Source organism: Paramisgurnus dabryanus, chromosome 9, assembly GCF_030506205.2.
Source record: "Paramisgurnus dabryanus chromosome 9, PD_genome_1.1, whole genome shotgun sequence".
Taxonomy (NCBI): domain Eukaryota; kingdom Metazoa; phylum Chordata; class Actinopteri; order Cypriniformes; family Cobitidae; genus Paramisgurnus; species Paramisgurnus dabryanus.
In genome coordinates, this window is record NC_133345.1 from 39,050,288 (window position 1) to 39,065,923 (window position 15,636).

The 15,636-nt window shown below is 38.2% G+C and overlaps 1 protein-coding gene across 5 annotated transcripts in view; it reads left to right on the top strand.

The window, feature by feature from the left end:
* Positions 1–826: 826 nt before the first annotated feature.
* Positions 827–15,636, top strand: part of aplp2 (amyloid beta (A4) precursor-like protein 2) — an 83,453-nt gene continuing 68,643 nt past the window's right edge. For 2 of the 5 annotated variants that reach the window (XM_073815833.1, XM_065282781.2), the window contains exon 1: positions 827–1,104. In XM_073815833.1, coding sequence (XP_073671934.1) covers positions 1,033–1,104 — 72 coding nt within the window. In that variant the 5' untranslated portion in view covers positions 827–1,032. The remainder of the gene's footprint in view (positions 1,105–15,636) is intronic. The other 3 variants (XM_065282779.1, XM_073815834.1, XM_065282780.1) reach the window with 2 other exon arrangements.

Genomic DNA, 15,636 nt, shown 5'->3' on the forward strand with positions numbered 1-15,636 from the left:
ATATATATATATGTATGTGTGTTTGTTTAAATATACATAATATTAACACACATCACAACTCATATATTATGCAAAAAAATAAATTTATTTTGTATGAGATTAATCTAGATTAATCTATGCCCAGCCCTAGTTTACAATGAAAAAAATTGCAGAATATATCACACATAGTTAAATCAATGATCAAGTTAGATTTCGAAGCCAGAAATTTTGACAAATCAGACAAAAATCCTTTGACAAGGGGACATTGAAGAAAATATGATCAATTGATTCAATGACACAATACAAAAATTACAATTCAAATAAGTGTAACAAAATTTAGAAGGGACTATATTTATAAACTCATTAGAAGGGGATATATTATGCAAAATGTTTAAATGTAGTTCTTAAACTTTGTTGGGGACATAAAATGTATAAGGTCAGAGCCATGTTTTTTTTCCAATTAATTTTATTTATTAAAGAATTTCAAAAAACGTCCCCTCAAAATTGTTCTTTGACGAAAACACATTTCTTATATATGTGTTACTACATTTTGGGTTATAAATACTCTTGTCTTCAACTAAAATCTTTGTTCACTTTTTACAATTTCTTTAAATAATAAATCATATATTTTTGAATGAACAATATACCATTAGGTATAGCTTTAACTATTGTAAGAAATTCCTTATGGACAACTGGGAAACTATATTTAGACATGAAACCATAGTAAGAGTAAACATTTCTATCTGAATGTAGCAAAATCTTAACAAAACTTTTTCCATATTAAACGCATGATGACCTCATTTCCGGTGAGTCCAGCATTACTAGACAGTCGGTGGCGCGCTTGGTCCTGTTTTAGCGCTCGAGTCAATCCCCTGGCAGGCGGAGATATATGAGCGACATTCCACTCACTGATCGTGCAGTACACAGGATCATTTCACACAGAGAGGACCGTTCGAGGATCATTTACTGAGATCTTTTCTGTTTTTAGCCGCTTATACGAATTCACAGACGGATAAATTCAGCACGATTCCTTCCAGAGATCAGCCGAGGAAGATGGCTTCAATCCCCGCCGTGTCTGTGCTGATTCTGGCCATCGTTGTTCCGAGCCTGGCTGGATACATTGAGGTCTGTGCGCATTATCTCACTCTCATGTTTTCGTAATTCTCAGATTTTCCCATTTACAAATTGTTTGTCCACTGACATTTTGTCTTTTGATATTACAATTCCTTGATAAAGCCATGTCTATTTTTAATATCACGTATTTATGATATCATTAGTCTACTAAGACACTGTAAAGTCTCGATTAACGTTAGTTAGAACAGTTGGGTGGCACATAAGAAATGAATACGAGTTTAATTACAAACCTTACAGTAACTGACTGTCTTTTTTTGGGTTGTTTAAAGAACCAAATCTGAGTAACATGGGGTTGTTTATCTTAAGGCGAGAAATGAGGATTACTGTCCTGTTGTCTCTTGAGTTTATATCTTGTTTTTTGATATAAAGCTAAAAACAATTTATTGATTCTGTCATTGTGTCTGTTTAAAGTCCTTCATTGCGCAGATACAGCAAACTGAATGTGCGCATTTATAGATAAAGCCCTTTCTTGCCACTTCCAAATCTCAACCTCATTAAACTCATTAAACTTTAACAGAGGTCAAATGCCTTCATACAGTTTCTTTGAAATGTACCTTTATTAAATGTTAGGATTTATAATAAAACCCTACACCTGAAAAGCTTAGCACACTTTTCATTGTGCTGGTTGCCCATTTGCTTAACATTACAGTAATAATATTAAAGAGAGCTTAATCTAAAGTAACTAAGGTCATACGTTAAAAAAAGTAATTAAGATTAAAATGTGTTCGCACATTTATGTTTGGTTGGTTTGCATGCGTTGGTTTTGTTAGCAATCGAATAAATATCTGGGCTTTTGCATTGCTCACACCTTGCCTAGATGATCCCTACAGGAGGGGAAATGCTTTTTTTTCAAGCTACCTCACTTAACTCTGGCTACATTTGCACTGGAGGCTTTATTTGTGCTTTGTTGGGATGATGGGATGAGTTGTTCATTCAATAAGATGACAGCTAAGCCTTGCAGGCATAATTCAACTAATTGTAAAACAATTCTTTATAATGCCTAAAATAATGAGATCAATGGACTGAAGTAAATGATGAAATAATTTCTCGGTGTACTCCCCTAATTGATGCATTTAGAGATGCGCGTGACTCACTCGGGGAGGTGCAGTTATGTTTATGGATATGCACAGGTTAGAAATTTAGAGAATCATTTTACATTCGAATCAATATTTTGACCCTATTGTATTTCTGTTATTACAGCTTTTATCTCTGATGCACATCTGACTCCTTTTGTCTGTGGTTTCATTTACCTGATACCTTCTCAGTCAGGTGTAAGATTACAATGTTATTTTGGGAGCTTGTAGAGAGTGATTCTGAGATGAAGTCTCATTGACCTCAGACCTGATTTATGATCTTGCTGAGAAAGTTCTGCAAGGGTGCTGCGGAGCCCAGAGCGATCGCAACATAAACTGCAGAAGAAACCTGCGTATATTGAAGCATCCTGATTTATATTGGCAGAGATGGGCAGATGAAGAGAGACGATGAGAGCGTGTTAAAAGTCACACTGAATGATTTGAGTGTTGCATCTCTGCCGTTAGCTTTGTGAGGTTGCTGCGAGCTTGTTTTCTGCAATTTGTTTCCTCAGCTGTGCCAATGTCCTCATTTGATTCTGTTATAGTCAGACTGTACATGCATGTTTTTCACCTGGTTACACAAATTTACAATGGATGTTAACTGGAGACTCTGGACTGTTCATAAACATGAAACATTTAAATGTGTTAATATTATTATCCATAATTTGATTGGATGGTTGGTCTGAGATTCATTTGGATTAAAGAGGCACAGATCGAGTGGTCATAAATCGGAATTGGACATTTTTTGCTGTTAATCGGCAATCAGCTGTTTTTTGTTTTACTTCATCCAATCTGTGTTTCGGACACAAACTGTCTCTGAAAAGAACTGTCTTGAGACAAAATGTCTTAAAGAAATGTTGTTTTTGTCCTATCTCAGTGTAATGCCTGATAAAGCTTTGTTTATTATCTAATTTAAAACAACAACTGCCATGTTGCATCTTTGATTTTCACAAAACAATGGTAGATGAAAGTACAGCATAAAAGTAGAGCTATCGAAAAAAATAATTTTCTGCGATTCTCATGCGTATCCCCTCAATAAAGCCAGTTTGGTGATTAGTAGTAATTCGCTATCACCTGCTTTCAGATGGAGTGGCATTTACTACACCGAGCCGTATTTCACCGAAAGCTAGGCAAAATCGTGTTCATAATCTTGGAAGATCGTCTTCGATTATGAACGCGATTTTGCCTAGCTGCTTGATGAAGTAAATGCCGCTCCATCTGAATGCAGGTGATGGCGAATTACTACTAATCACCGAACCGGCTTGTGTCTCATAGTGTGGACAAATAAAATACAACAATAGAGCAATAAAAAACAATGCATTTTTTTCTTTATTTGATCGACTGTTTATGCGACTTCGCCTTCCAGAAGTGCCCTTCAAGGGTGCAAAAACGCCATTTGGAATTCACCCGGCTTTCCGCATGGACTTGACTGCCACTGCGTTCCATCTCAAAGGCCGATAACAACTGCAGTACTAATGCATTGAAATATGTTAAATTGTTCTCCGACATAGAACGTATGTAACTTTATTAAGTGCAAAAAGTTAAAGGTGACATAGAATGATTGAACGGGGTATTTATCCTTGTTCTGTGATGTGACATGCAGACAAAAATGTTTTTGTTTGGGTCTGTAATGCCTTATAAGCTTCCTAAAAACCTCTCTCAGATAGCTCTATTAGGGTGAGGGATTTTAAACAAGTGGTTTTGCACCTCTTTGGCTCCCCCTACTGGCTTAACTTGCAATCTCATTACTGATTGGCTGACTTTGCTGCCACTCAAAAAATGTAGCCAATTATTTTAAAGTGGAAGGGCAGTGAGATGCCTGTGATGTCATAAGCATCAGTTTTTCAGATTGGGCCGTTTTCTGGCTGACATTTCTAAAAGAGGAATGTTTAGCATGTCTAGCACTTTTTGTATGTTTGTGAATGTGGGTAGACTACCATTATTCAACAAAGACAAGGTAAAAATGGTTTATCATTCTCTGTCCCCTTTAAAGAAAATGAGAAGACATTTTTATTGGGAATAAAGTAGTTGCTTAATCTATTTTCTATGAAATTTAACTCAAACAAGTTTCTCTCTTGAAAATATTAACTTAACTCCCTCAAAAATTCTCAAACTAATTTGAATGAATTAATTTTGGGTTAGTTATTCCTGAATGCATTAAAGTGCCAGCACAATGCTCAGTTTCGCTGATATAGCATGTTGCCAGCTAATGCAACACAGGCTTGCTGGAATGTTACAGGCACTATATTTGTGTTCTGGGCAGAGCAAAAAGCACAGGCTTGGTTTCCACATTTATCTGGCTTTCACTCTTAGGAACACAAGCTCTGACATAGCCTATAACAAATGAGTGATGAAATTTACTGAATACATCGAAACACAATGTTCTGTGTAGTGTGATCACGCTGCTGTACGAACATAATGTTTATTCAATCTCAACATTATCCAAATTCTTTATCTGAAATGAACTCTGTTTACAATTTCCAAATCATAAGAGACTTTAACAAAAATGTAGGTTTTTTTTACAGTTATTCAAGGGTTTAGATTGAGTAACTTGAGCAATCTAGCAGCGCTGCCTTCAATGTTGTGACTCTAAGCTCCTGTAATGAGTCATATTGTGAAATCAAAATTTATCCTGTTTATGTTACAAATACACTTTTATGCAGTCATAGTCACATGCTATTTCTAATAAACATTTTTCTCCTTTTATGTTCATTGTTCTCCATCTGAAACAATTTCTTTTTGAATAAATTGATTGTCCCATTCTGCGTTAAATATAATGTTATGCATGAAAACACACTTTTTTAAAGCAGGTCTGACATGTTACACACACATCAAAGCACTAAGAGGCTTTTTACACCTTGTGTTATGATTCATTTTGATCAGACGGATCACAAGTGGACGATGCTAAATACAGGTGTAAATGGGTTGTAAAAGGTTTTGAGCTTGTCTACTTTCAACCACATTCAGAGGTAGTCGATAACTCATTCGACCAGGTTGCTTTTGTGATATAGACGCTCATGTGGTTGAATGTCTTCGAGCAGCCACAAAAGACCGCCTATTGATCTAATGTGTGATGTACGAGCACAATGTTTTTACAGCGGTCCTGACTTCTAGATCAAACCCATTGTGTTCAGCACACTTTTTAGGACTCTTTCATTTTTGTTAAATTTTGCAAGCGTTTGAAAGTGGCGCCAGCTTATTTCATCAATTGCTCTGAAACATCAAAAAAAAGCTCTTACTTATATTTGTACAAAATGTTGTGCAGCAATACTCTAAGCGGTAATATTATTGCGCATCAATTTAATCCCGTCATTTTTACTGCTCGCGTTTAACGACTCGCCCATAGTTAATCCCCTCGAATGTCTTCAAACAGAAGCGATTAAAAGTGGATGAAATAGTGACGAATTAAAACACCAGGTGGGATGAACATGTGCCTCTCCCGTCCACTTGTGATTCCATCGACCAAAATGCATCTTAATACCCAGTATAAACGGCCTACGTGTTTGTCTTTTCGTCACACCTGTGTTTGGTTAACAAGATGAAATGGCTTGTGGGTGTGTGCGAATGTTTGCGGGGTGTGTGGTTTGTTTGCAGGAGCGATGGTGTCTGCACCCTTTACCACACAACCCATTTGTATGCAGACTTTGTTGTGTGGATGTGTTAGGAGGTCTTTTAATAGCACACTCATCCCAGAGGTGATGAATGAACAGGGGTGAGGGGCTATTGTCAGCTCTGAATGGGTGCGAGCAGCTTGACCAACACAAGGACCTGATTGGGACATAGATGGATGTATGTTTATCAGCTACAATGACAGACAGCCAGGCTGGAGATCAGACGTTAATTGCTTCATTGTGCACTTCTCTGAATGCTAACCTCCTGACTTTGATGTTGTTATTGTGACCCAGGAGCGGTTTACACGACAATGCTTTTAACCGTAAACGGGAAAGTTTTAGGCCATTTAGCTTTTAGTTTACAAGACAACAGCATTTTGGGGTCCTGGAAATGCAGGCTTTTGGTGATGCAATTCTAAGTTAAAGTTTTTACAAACGACGCATAGTCGTCTTTGTCTAAGCCACGTAAAGGCAAATCTATGATAATAGTGATGTTATTTGCATGTGTTAAAGGAGTAGTCTACTCATTTTCAATATAAAACTATGTTATTACCTTTACTAAGAAGAGTTGATACATCCCTCTATCATCTGTGTGCGTGCACGTAAGCGCTGGAGCGCGCTGCGACACTTCGATAGCATTTAGCTTAGCCCCATTCATTCAATGGTACCACTCAGAGATAAAGTTAGAAGTGACCAAACACAATAAAAGCGCTACGTTTTATTTTGTACCACCAAACTTGCTCGTATAACTACTCGTCTTAAATACGAAAAACGTTGATGTGTTTGGTCACTTCTAACTTTATCTCTGATTGGTACCATTGAATGAATGGGGCTAAGCTAAATGCTATCAAAGTGTCTCAGCGCGCTCCAGCGCTTACGTGCACGCACACAGATGATAGAGGGATGTATCAACAATTCTTAGTTAAGGTAATAACATAGTTTAATATTGAAAATGAGTAGACTATTCCTTTAATTCAAGGCATGCACGAGTATAATCAAAACAACAATGGTGGCCTATGCTGTAGTGTACACCCTCAATCAATGTGATTCATCCTACTATTGGCCCTCAGTCAGGATAAATCCAGTTTAATTTGATGCAAATGAAAAATCGTCTGTAATGAATAAAAGAGAATTAATATTTTTGGGGGATCTGAGGTGTTTAATTGGTCTTTTTTAGCTTTGTTTCTTATAGCAGTCATTCATGGACAAGGATAAGTGAATGGATATAGGCAGTCAAATACTATTCAAATCTTGGCAAACAAAAAAAAAAATTTGAATTTACGTCAGTACTCTATTGTCGGATTGCGGTTCATCAGTGATTGGTTCTGTCAGCTGTTTCCTAAATCCTGAAGCGTGTTAACTCCTCCCAGACGTTCATCTTTTAGAGCTGAGAGCTTAGAGAGAGACACTCTCAATTATTTTACAAGTCTCGCCACAAATCCTCTTAGCTGTAAGGCACACTGTGCTCGAGAAAAGAGAAGGAAACATGCTACCCCTACAACTAATGCTCCACCCTTGTGTTACTTCTATGATGCATGCACTTGATTCAAGCACACCTTGATAGCCGCACCCGAGTTTGTGCAAGACACGATATGAGCTGTACAGTACTCGATGACACACATCCTGACTTATCAGCACTGGGATTGTTGTCCAGCCCTAAATCTCAAACAATATACCCCAAAGATCATTTTAACAACAGTTGACTTGACTCTCTAATTTCATTCATGAATGTTTGTTTTGAATATGTATACTGTGTATTTGTATTTTTAGATTTATCTGTATTATTGGTACAGTTATTATCATCATTTGTTATGTATATTTTATCATATTTTTATACTTCAATCACAGCTCATATGGTCAACTAAATCGGGGACAGTTTTTGCATTTTACTGCATTTAAGTCTATTTGAATAAATTAGAGTAGAATTTTTCCACAAAAATTTTTTTTTGCTTTCTAGCTAAATTATTTGTGATAATTTACAATAAAGTTATATTTATTAACTTCAGTTAATGCATTCGTTAACATGAACTAACTAAAAGGAATACATTTGACCCGGGATCGGCTGAATGGATTCCAAAACGGTAAAAATCAAATATTTAGGACTAGGGGAGCTGGACAATGTGCATATTTATACTGTTTAAATAACATATATGAGATTTTATTTACAAATGTTTAAACCAAATGTTAATCTTGTTTGAACTTTGAACTTGTTTTAATGCGTCTTGGGAAACGTGTTTCATTTAAAGAAAGGTTTCCATTTCTTTAAAATGAACTAATCAAGAAATCAAATCAAAATTTTGTGTCTGTATATTTACTCGTATAGCAACTAGCCGTGTAATAAGTGAGATAATGTATAGCCAGCCGGTTTATTGCAAATAAATCCCTGATGCAAGTCCTGATCACCCTGTCGGGATCTGTTCTACAATAACATATCGTTGCTGCCCGATGAAACTCACATATGTCCAAAACGGTTACTTTTCAAGAAGTGAAAAAAAACATTGTATTTCAAAAGCAGTTCAATGTAGCGTCATCATACTTGGTACGGCTTTACATGTAACCATATTCTTGCCGCGCGTTCTATTAGAATTAATTAGAATGGCCAAGTCGCGTTTCTTATTGACAGATGAATACGATCAGTTTATTAAATAGCCTACATCTTAGTTTATTAAATATGCTTAGTTTATTTAATATTAATTTTACATTTATTAAATGTCTCTTGCAAACTATGAAGGGACAATGAATCAATACACTGACATGGTAATGCTAGACAGATACTTTGTTTGCACAGTCCTACCGTAATTTTGTCACTCCTAGACGTACGTCAGGCATCAGGGGGGAAACGTTTACCTGGATGAAGGAAAGTCGTTGTCTCACCAGGCTATGTTTATTCAGCTATCGAGTGCTGAGCTTCAATGAAACTTCACGAGACCGGCGAGATGCTTCCACAGGGCAGGAGATACGCGGCGTGATTGACAGCTTTGACACCAAATGGATATACGTGAAAATCAGATGACATGATTTCACAACTTTTCATTGGACATTAAGATATGTGAAGCATACTTTATACGGAAATGAACCTGGACATTCAATCCGTCGAAAAATCTCATGGACATACGTGGTTTTCATCGGACAGCGACGATATATAATATATATTTATATGAAAGAGAGTAAAATTGCATCTTGTCTTGCAATCTTGACAATTGCAATTGTCTAGAATAGAAATTAATGCTATTTAAATTAAAATCTAGTTCAAACAGACTGAGCTTATGATGTAAAAAAGCAGCAGACAAACAAATTACGTCTTATGTCTTTAGCGTCTGTCTTATACGTCTGTCTCATGTCTCCTGTGAATGTATCCCTCTGTTATCTCTTTCTCTGTGTCGTGCCTGAGCATGTCTACAGGTTCCCTTCAGGACCGGCTTTACGGGAAGAGAGTCAAATATAGCAGCCCGCACCATCCGTCTGAATCTGTGTCTCCCAGGCGCAGCGTTTGCTCTAATTACCCTGCACGTATCCGGCTGCTTTTTATTTGCACGGGAGATACACGGGCAGCGTTGCCTCCTGCGGCTCGACTCTTCACGAATTTAGACTCTTCAACATCAAAGACTTGCAGCAATGGCCGCAAAATGTCTGAAGTCCATTCCACCCTTAACTGCACCGCTGAGATTTGTCGATGCTTTTGAGAGATTTGATGGATCTTTGATGGTGCAGATGTTGAATATGTGCAGGGTTGTGATTTGTATGTGGCTCGTAGGCCTGTTTCCTGCATCAGTAGCTGCGATTGAATGGGGTGTGATTCATCTACTTTGCATGTGTTTACATATGAATTGAATAGCACACACACACAAACATAGACCAGCTTTTCTTCCGTTCCATCTTTAACATGTTTTCTTATGGTCCATATTTGCAGCCATCTGTATTTCTGTTGATCTTTGGATTTTAGTAAAGGTTAAGGAAAATACAATTTGTACTGTGTATTCAAAATCATACTACACAGTATTTTTAAATAGTGGAAAGTAGTATGCCATTTACATTTTATCTCCCAGCCTGATCATATGATCTCTGAGATCTCAATTTATTTAACTATTTCTACACTAAAATTACTAGGGCACAATACGCAGTAGGGCTGTAAATTTCCTGAACTGCTTTTATCCAATGTAACTACAGTGCATTCCCCTGGGATCGAGGCCATGACTTCTGAGTTGCTTATGCCATGTGCAATGCTCTGCTAGTTGAGCTGTTTTACCTTTATCATGCATAAAGTCTTTTTGTTGCTAAATATAGAAAAAAATAAATCTAGGCAGCTGCATTGCAGAGAAAACTGAAGGAGACTGGAAAGTCCATTATTTGCAGCTAAAACAGTGACTTCCCTTCTGGAAAGGCTTTCCGTTAGATATCCGAAAATGGCTGCTGGGATTTGTTTTATTCATACACGAGTCTGGCTGACCGCATTGGCATTTTAGTTTAGAGCTGTTGAGTAGTAACCAAAGCGTGTGTACACACAAAACGGGACTGGAAACGTGCGTATGCCAGTTTCCACACCAAGGTTGTGATCTATAAAAAACAAACTTGATTGGAGAATGGGCTTGCAGGGTGGGATCATCTGAGGATGATTCATGTATGCACACTTGCAGTTGATCTGTGATTTATAAAGGAAACATTGCTTAATATTTGTTGGCGTATGCCATTTTTGGCTTTTATGCGTATGTAGACTTTTCGTCAGTTTTATAAATGAGACCCCAGGCCCAGACTATATGGAGACCTGACAATACCATACCAAGTTCCATACCAAACTTTCTCTCCCAATCTCACTTTGTGGGCAGGTTCAACGTCGTCATGTTTAAGCTGTCAACATTTCGTCACAGCCTAAACTATCGGTTGCAGGTCAGCAAACCTCCATGTGCAAAGGGTTCAGGTTTGGTCTGATGCAGGAGAGGAGGGATGAAAATATCAAATCTGTAGAGATGAGCAAAGAGCTGTAACCGTATACACCCCAGAGACCCCAATCCACACTGCTGAACCACCAAATGCACAGCCAACACTGATACAGCACTTTCAGAAAAACCGATAGATGCAGAAAAAACGTCTGGCTGCACAGCTGAAATCAAAGCCGCCTGTATTGTGACCCATCGAAGCCAACAGCCTCTGGAAGATCCATAAAGAGCAAAGTCCGGCTGTTTGAAAAGTTAACGGGTCCGTTCCTTCAAACGGGACAGATATTAGCGGCTTGCGGGTTTGGTTTATGGAAAGTGCGACTGTTGGAAGGCTCTGAGATGATTTCATTGGTGGCAGAAAGCGTGGAGAAGTGTCCAATCTAAAATCACCGCAGGCAGGGTTCTGTTCCTCGTCCTGCTTGCTTGTATGATGTGGGAGAGGAGTGCGGGATGAGATGATGGAGCATTTAAGAGAGGCCTGCAGCTGGACGCCTGTCGCAGAGAGATATACGACATTCTCAGAAGTGGAACGGGAACGCGAGGAGGGTTGGTGGTGGCAGAATGGAAAGGTTTAAGAAGAGAAATGGGCTGATGCAATGTGCCGTGGAGAATATGTCACACGCATTCAAAACAGCGGAGGTGTGCTTTCTAGGGAATTCAAAGCACAACTCATAGCAGGCATGGCCCTTATTGTTTCAGTTCTTCATCAGTGTGCACATACAACATTTCTATCCAACCCACTTTGATTTGGGATGCGCCAACCCTTATAATACTTTCTGAATTTGCCCACTTATCTCCTAAAAGTGTCATTTTTGCTTGGCTACAGAGCAAAGACAAAAATGGTAGGTGGCCATATTATAACAATTTTAAATGGAGGTCTCCACCAAGCAGCTGTGAGGAAAACATAAAAGTCATAGTTAACTATTGCCAGCATCTGCCTCTTAGCAAATCAGGCAGGTCCTTCTTGGACCCCTGGGTGTGACCTTTTTCTTACAAGCTTTTCTTGTTTACTTGTATCCAAAAGTGTGGATGACATTTATTGGGTATTTAAAATCAAGCCATGTCATGTACCGCAATTATCACAACTCACTTTTCAGCCATTAAATAATTAAAGCAAATTTTCCTTAAGAACAAAGTTGTACAAATTGACTTTTAAGAAGTCACACAGACTTGAAAGCAAGTCAGTCTTAAAACATTATTTATAGTTTTGCGTTGGACTGTGACCTATGCCGTAACCTACAGTACTGTGCAAAAGTCTTAAGCCATCACCCCCAGACTTGTTGTTTTAGAAGTTTTAATGTCCATCCATATTTATATTTCAATCTACTTTATTAAGATGCAAACCGAAAATACAGGAAATATGTAAAAAAAAAAAAAGTACTAAATGTCTTTTTTAGGCTTGTTTAGTGTGACACTAAACACATCTTGAGCGTTTTTGAGCAGAATGAAGTAAAAAGACTAATTTCTTTAAAATAAGAAATTAGGATTACATTTTTTTTAGGTTTAAGAGATCCTGCAGTTTCTTGCTATTGCTCAAGTGGAAGGGGAGTTTACCCTAAAAGCTTGACACATTAGTTTACATTTTTATACAGTTTTTAATACTATATACACATTTCCTGTATTTTCTGGATGTATTTTATTAAAGAGACTGAGAAACAATTATGTATGATCACTATATAACAATGCAAAAACAACCAATCTAATTATGGCGTGGTGGCCTAAGACGTTTGCACAGTACTGTATGTGCCGCAACCTATATTCTGTAACCTATATGCTGTAGCCTCTCAAGCGTAGGCAACATGTCCGTTTTTATTTATATTTGTAGACTGCTCATGTTTGGGAGACGTTTATATGCAAATATATTTTGATTTAAAATAGAATGCAATGTTTTCCAGACATCACGTCGGATATCCATGCTTGCTGGAATGCAATGGAGATTACTGTGTTTCACTGCAATTGAGATCTCTATAACTTTGCGTGTTGCCACCTTAAGCATGGGCGTCAACTGATATGTTGCTGAGGCCAATTTATCGACCAATATTTGGACATTTTTTTTTATTATTTCCCTCGTTTGCCCTTATAAAACTTTCCTTGTGGCCTATAGACGGTTTCAGCAGTAACAACATAAACAAGCGGCTGTTGTGGTCCACACGTAACTCCCAGTAAACTCTGCTAAGAATAAATAACAACAAAGTTCTTTAAATGTAGTTTATTTATATAACATGCAAAAAACAATACACAGATTACCTAGGAAACCAAAACATTTGTTATTTTCGACGAGGCATTTGTTCAAGAGATCAAGTTTACTATAAAAAAAAAACGAAACCGAAAATAAAGTTCGGATCCAGACGTGCACATGTGTCCTATGAAACCATCTATAGATTCTCTGGTTGGGTCACGTTAGTACATTAGCATTATGTTCCAAGATATATCTAATTGAACCCACGCAGCGACCCACAGACCGGTTGGCGCACGACACCAAAGCACCACGAGAGCAACCAGAAAAAACAAACTGCTACACGCTGACCGGCTCATGCGGCGTTGCACAAAGTCAAACATACAGCAAAAGATGGTGAGATGACTTTTCATCATTGCCCTTTTAACGTGACTTGTGTTGTGTGTAACACTCATTAATTATACACGTTATCTTAATCTATAAGCAGTTATTATTTAAAGGCGCTCTAAGCGAATTTGTGTGATGTCCCTTCGTGTGGACAGAGCGTAGCTAACTCCTCCCCCTCCCTTCCGTGCTTTCTGAATGAGTCATGAACGTGCCCAACCCCCACTCCCAAATCCTTTTTGTCGTTTATTGGCTGGAACACTTTATGTTTCGTGGGGGTAGGTTTGACCACTTTGTTTTTGTTGCAGTTTGTGGAGCCTGCGCTGTCTACAGAGACCGCGTTTTTTTTACAGTGTGTTCAGAGGACAGGCAGCTACCAGATAGTGAGATGTTCACTGTATGAAACAAAAAATGTTTTATGGCCTAAAACGCGTGAATTCGCTTAGAGCACCATTAACCTTAAAGTGTTTTTAAATTAAGAGCATATTGCATAAATAATTATGCAAAATCAATATTTATTTACTTTCACACATTGTTTGTATGTTTCTCAGTTACTATAGTGATATATTTTAAATATCGGTATAATATCAGCTTATCGGCCACATTGCTTTCTTTAATATCAGCATTGGCCATTCCACCCCCCTTTTGGTCGACCTCTAGATGCAATCAATTCCAGATCCCCAGCCTCAACAGATTGTCTGCAAAATTTATCTCTTGTCTTTATTGGAAGGCTTTTTATCATTCATCGCTAATTATAAGGAATTTCACGCTGGAGCTGACTCCTCCATCTCCCCTGCTGCCCCTGTAACGGCTTCATCATTCCTTTCCCTATGTCTCAGAAAACAGTCTGTGGCCAGCAATCTCTATCATAGGACTTTACATCCTGATCCTGATATTTTCGAGAGGAAACAGGATGTTTCTCCTGTTTGGAGCATTGTTTTTTTGGAGGGTAATTGTGTTGATTTTAAGTAGACGTGTACTAGTTTTTGGTGAGAAACTGAGAGAGAGAGGTTTGTGTCAGGTTACTGTAAATGGAGGTAATATCTTGTATAGTTTGCAGAAAGAGACAAGGTGACTGGAGAGGAGCCCCGGGGCTGTGAATGAAGATGTAGCTGCATGGGTCCATGGACACAAATGTGCGTGACTCAGCTTATTACTGTATCTCCATGAATCTCCATGACAATGTGTCGATTTTATTTTCGTTTATAAGCAAATGACTTTTATGCCTTGCAACCTTTTACCCTACAACATTGCAGGATGCTTACAGTAACTCATTACATGGCATTTTGAAAGAGCAATGTTATCATAGATTCACAGTTTTGTCTCTTTTCATGCAAATCAATCTGTGAATGGCTTCTTCATTCTTGTCTCTGCACACCATTATAAACCTTTCACATCATCATGAATGCATCTCATCTTCACTACTGCAGAGACAAACATCCATATCAAATTTCCATTCATCACCATCATTCCCTCAGCGTGATAAAGATGGCGGCCCTCCACTCCCCTCCGAAACCTCAGGGAAAACGGCGTGAGAGGTGCTGAGAGATCTGCCTTGTTCCCGCTGCTTACCTTGTGTTGGCGATGGGGGGTGGATCACGGGACTCAATGATCCGTTTAACCTCGACCTTGGAGGTTGCGATCCAGACGAGGGGAGAGAGATTTATTTTTGGTTGGGCGGTTGTGAGGCATATTTTTCTTTCATTAGATTCATTTTTATCCTCTCGTGATTCTTCCTCACCTCCTCTCTGCTGCTTATCTGCATCATTGTTTATTGTCTAATCTAATCCCTCCCATAAATATGCTTCTTGATTTTACGATGGGATATTGAATGATTATGTTGATGGGTGCAGTGCTTCCACTGTGCTCTTTGAAGTGGTATTAATATGTTAAAAGTATTTGCAGGTTACCGTTGCCATGCTATAGTGATGTGTCAGATGGTAATTTATGGTACATTGATGTATGGTAGCTTTCAGAATTCATTCACTTAAGTACTTTCAAAGCAAACTATTATGCATAAAGTATTGCAATAAAAACAAAGCATTGCCATCGCAACATTTTGAGAGAAACATGGTAATGGTGCGTTTTTGTTAAGAGTCTCATTCTCTGACTGTAAGGTGCTTTGGTTTGATATGGGCAGAGCTGGTGTTCGCCGATAAGGTTTGGTTTCTTTCCAAACACACACACTTCCCCTGAGTCTGCATTGTTTTATTGCTCTGAGATAGAACAAATGTTAGGCTTTGACTTTAAAGAGATTTCTCACTGCTGTCAGGTCAGTTTCTGCACAAATAAACGTGAACTCTTTGCAAAGCTGTTCACAGATTTTATTTGAACAAATCTCAAGC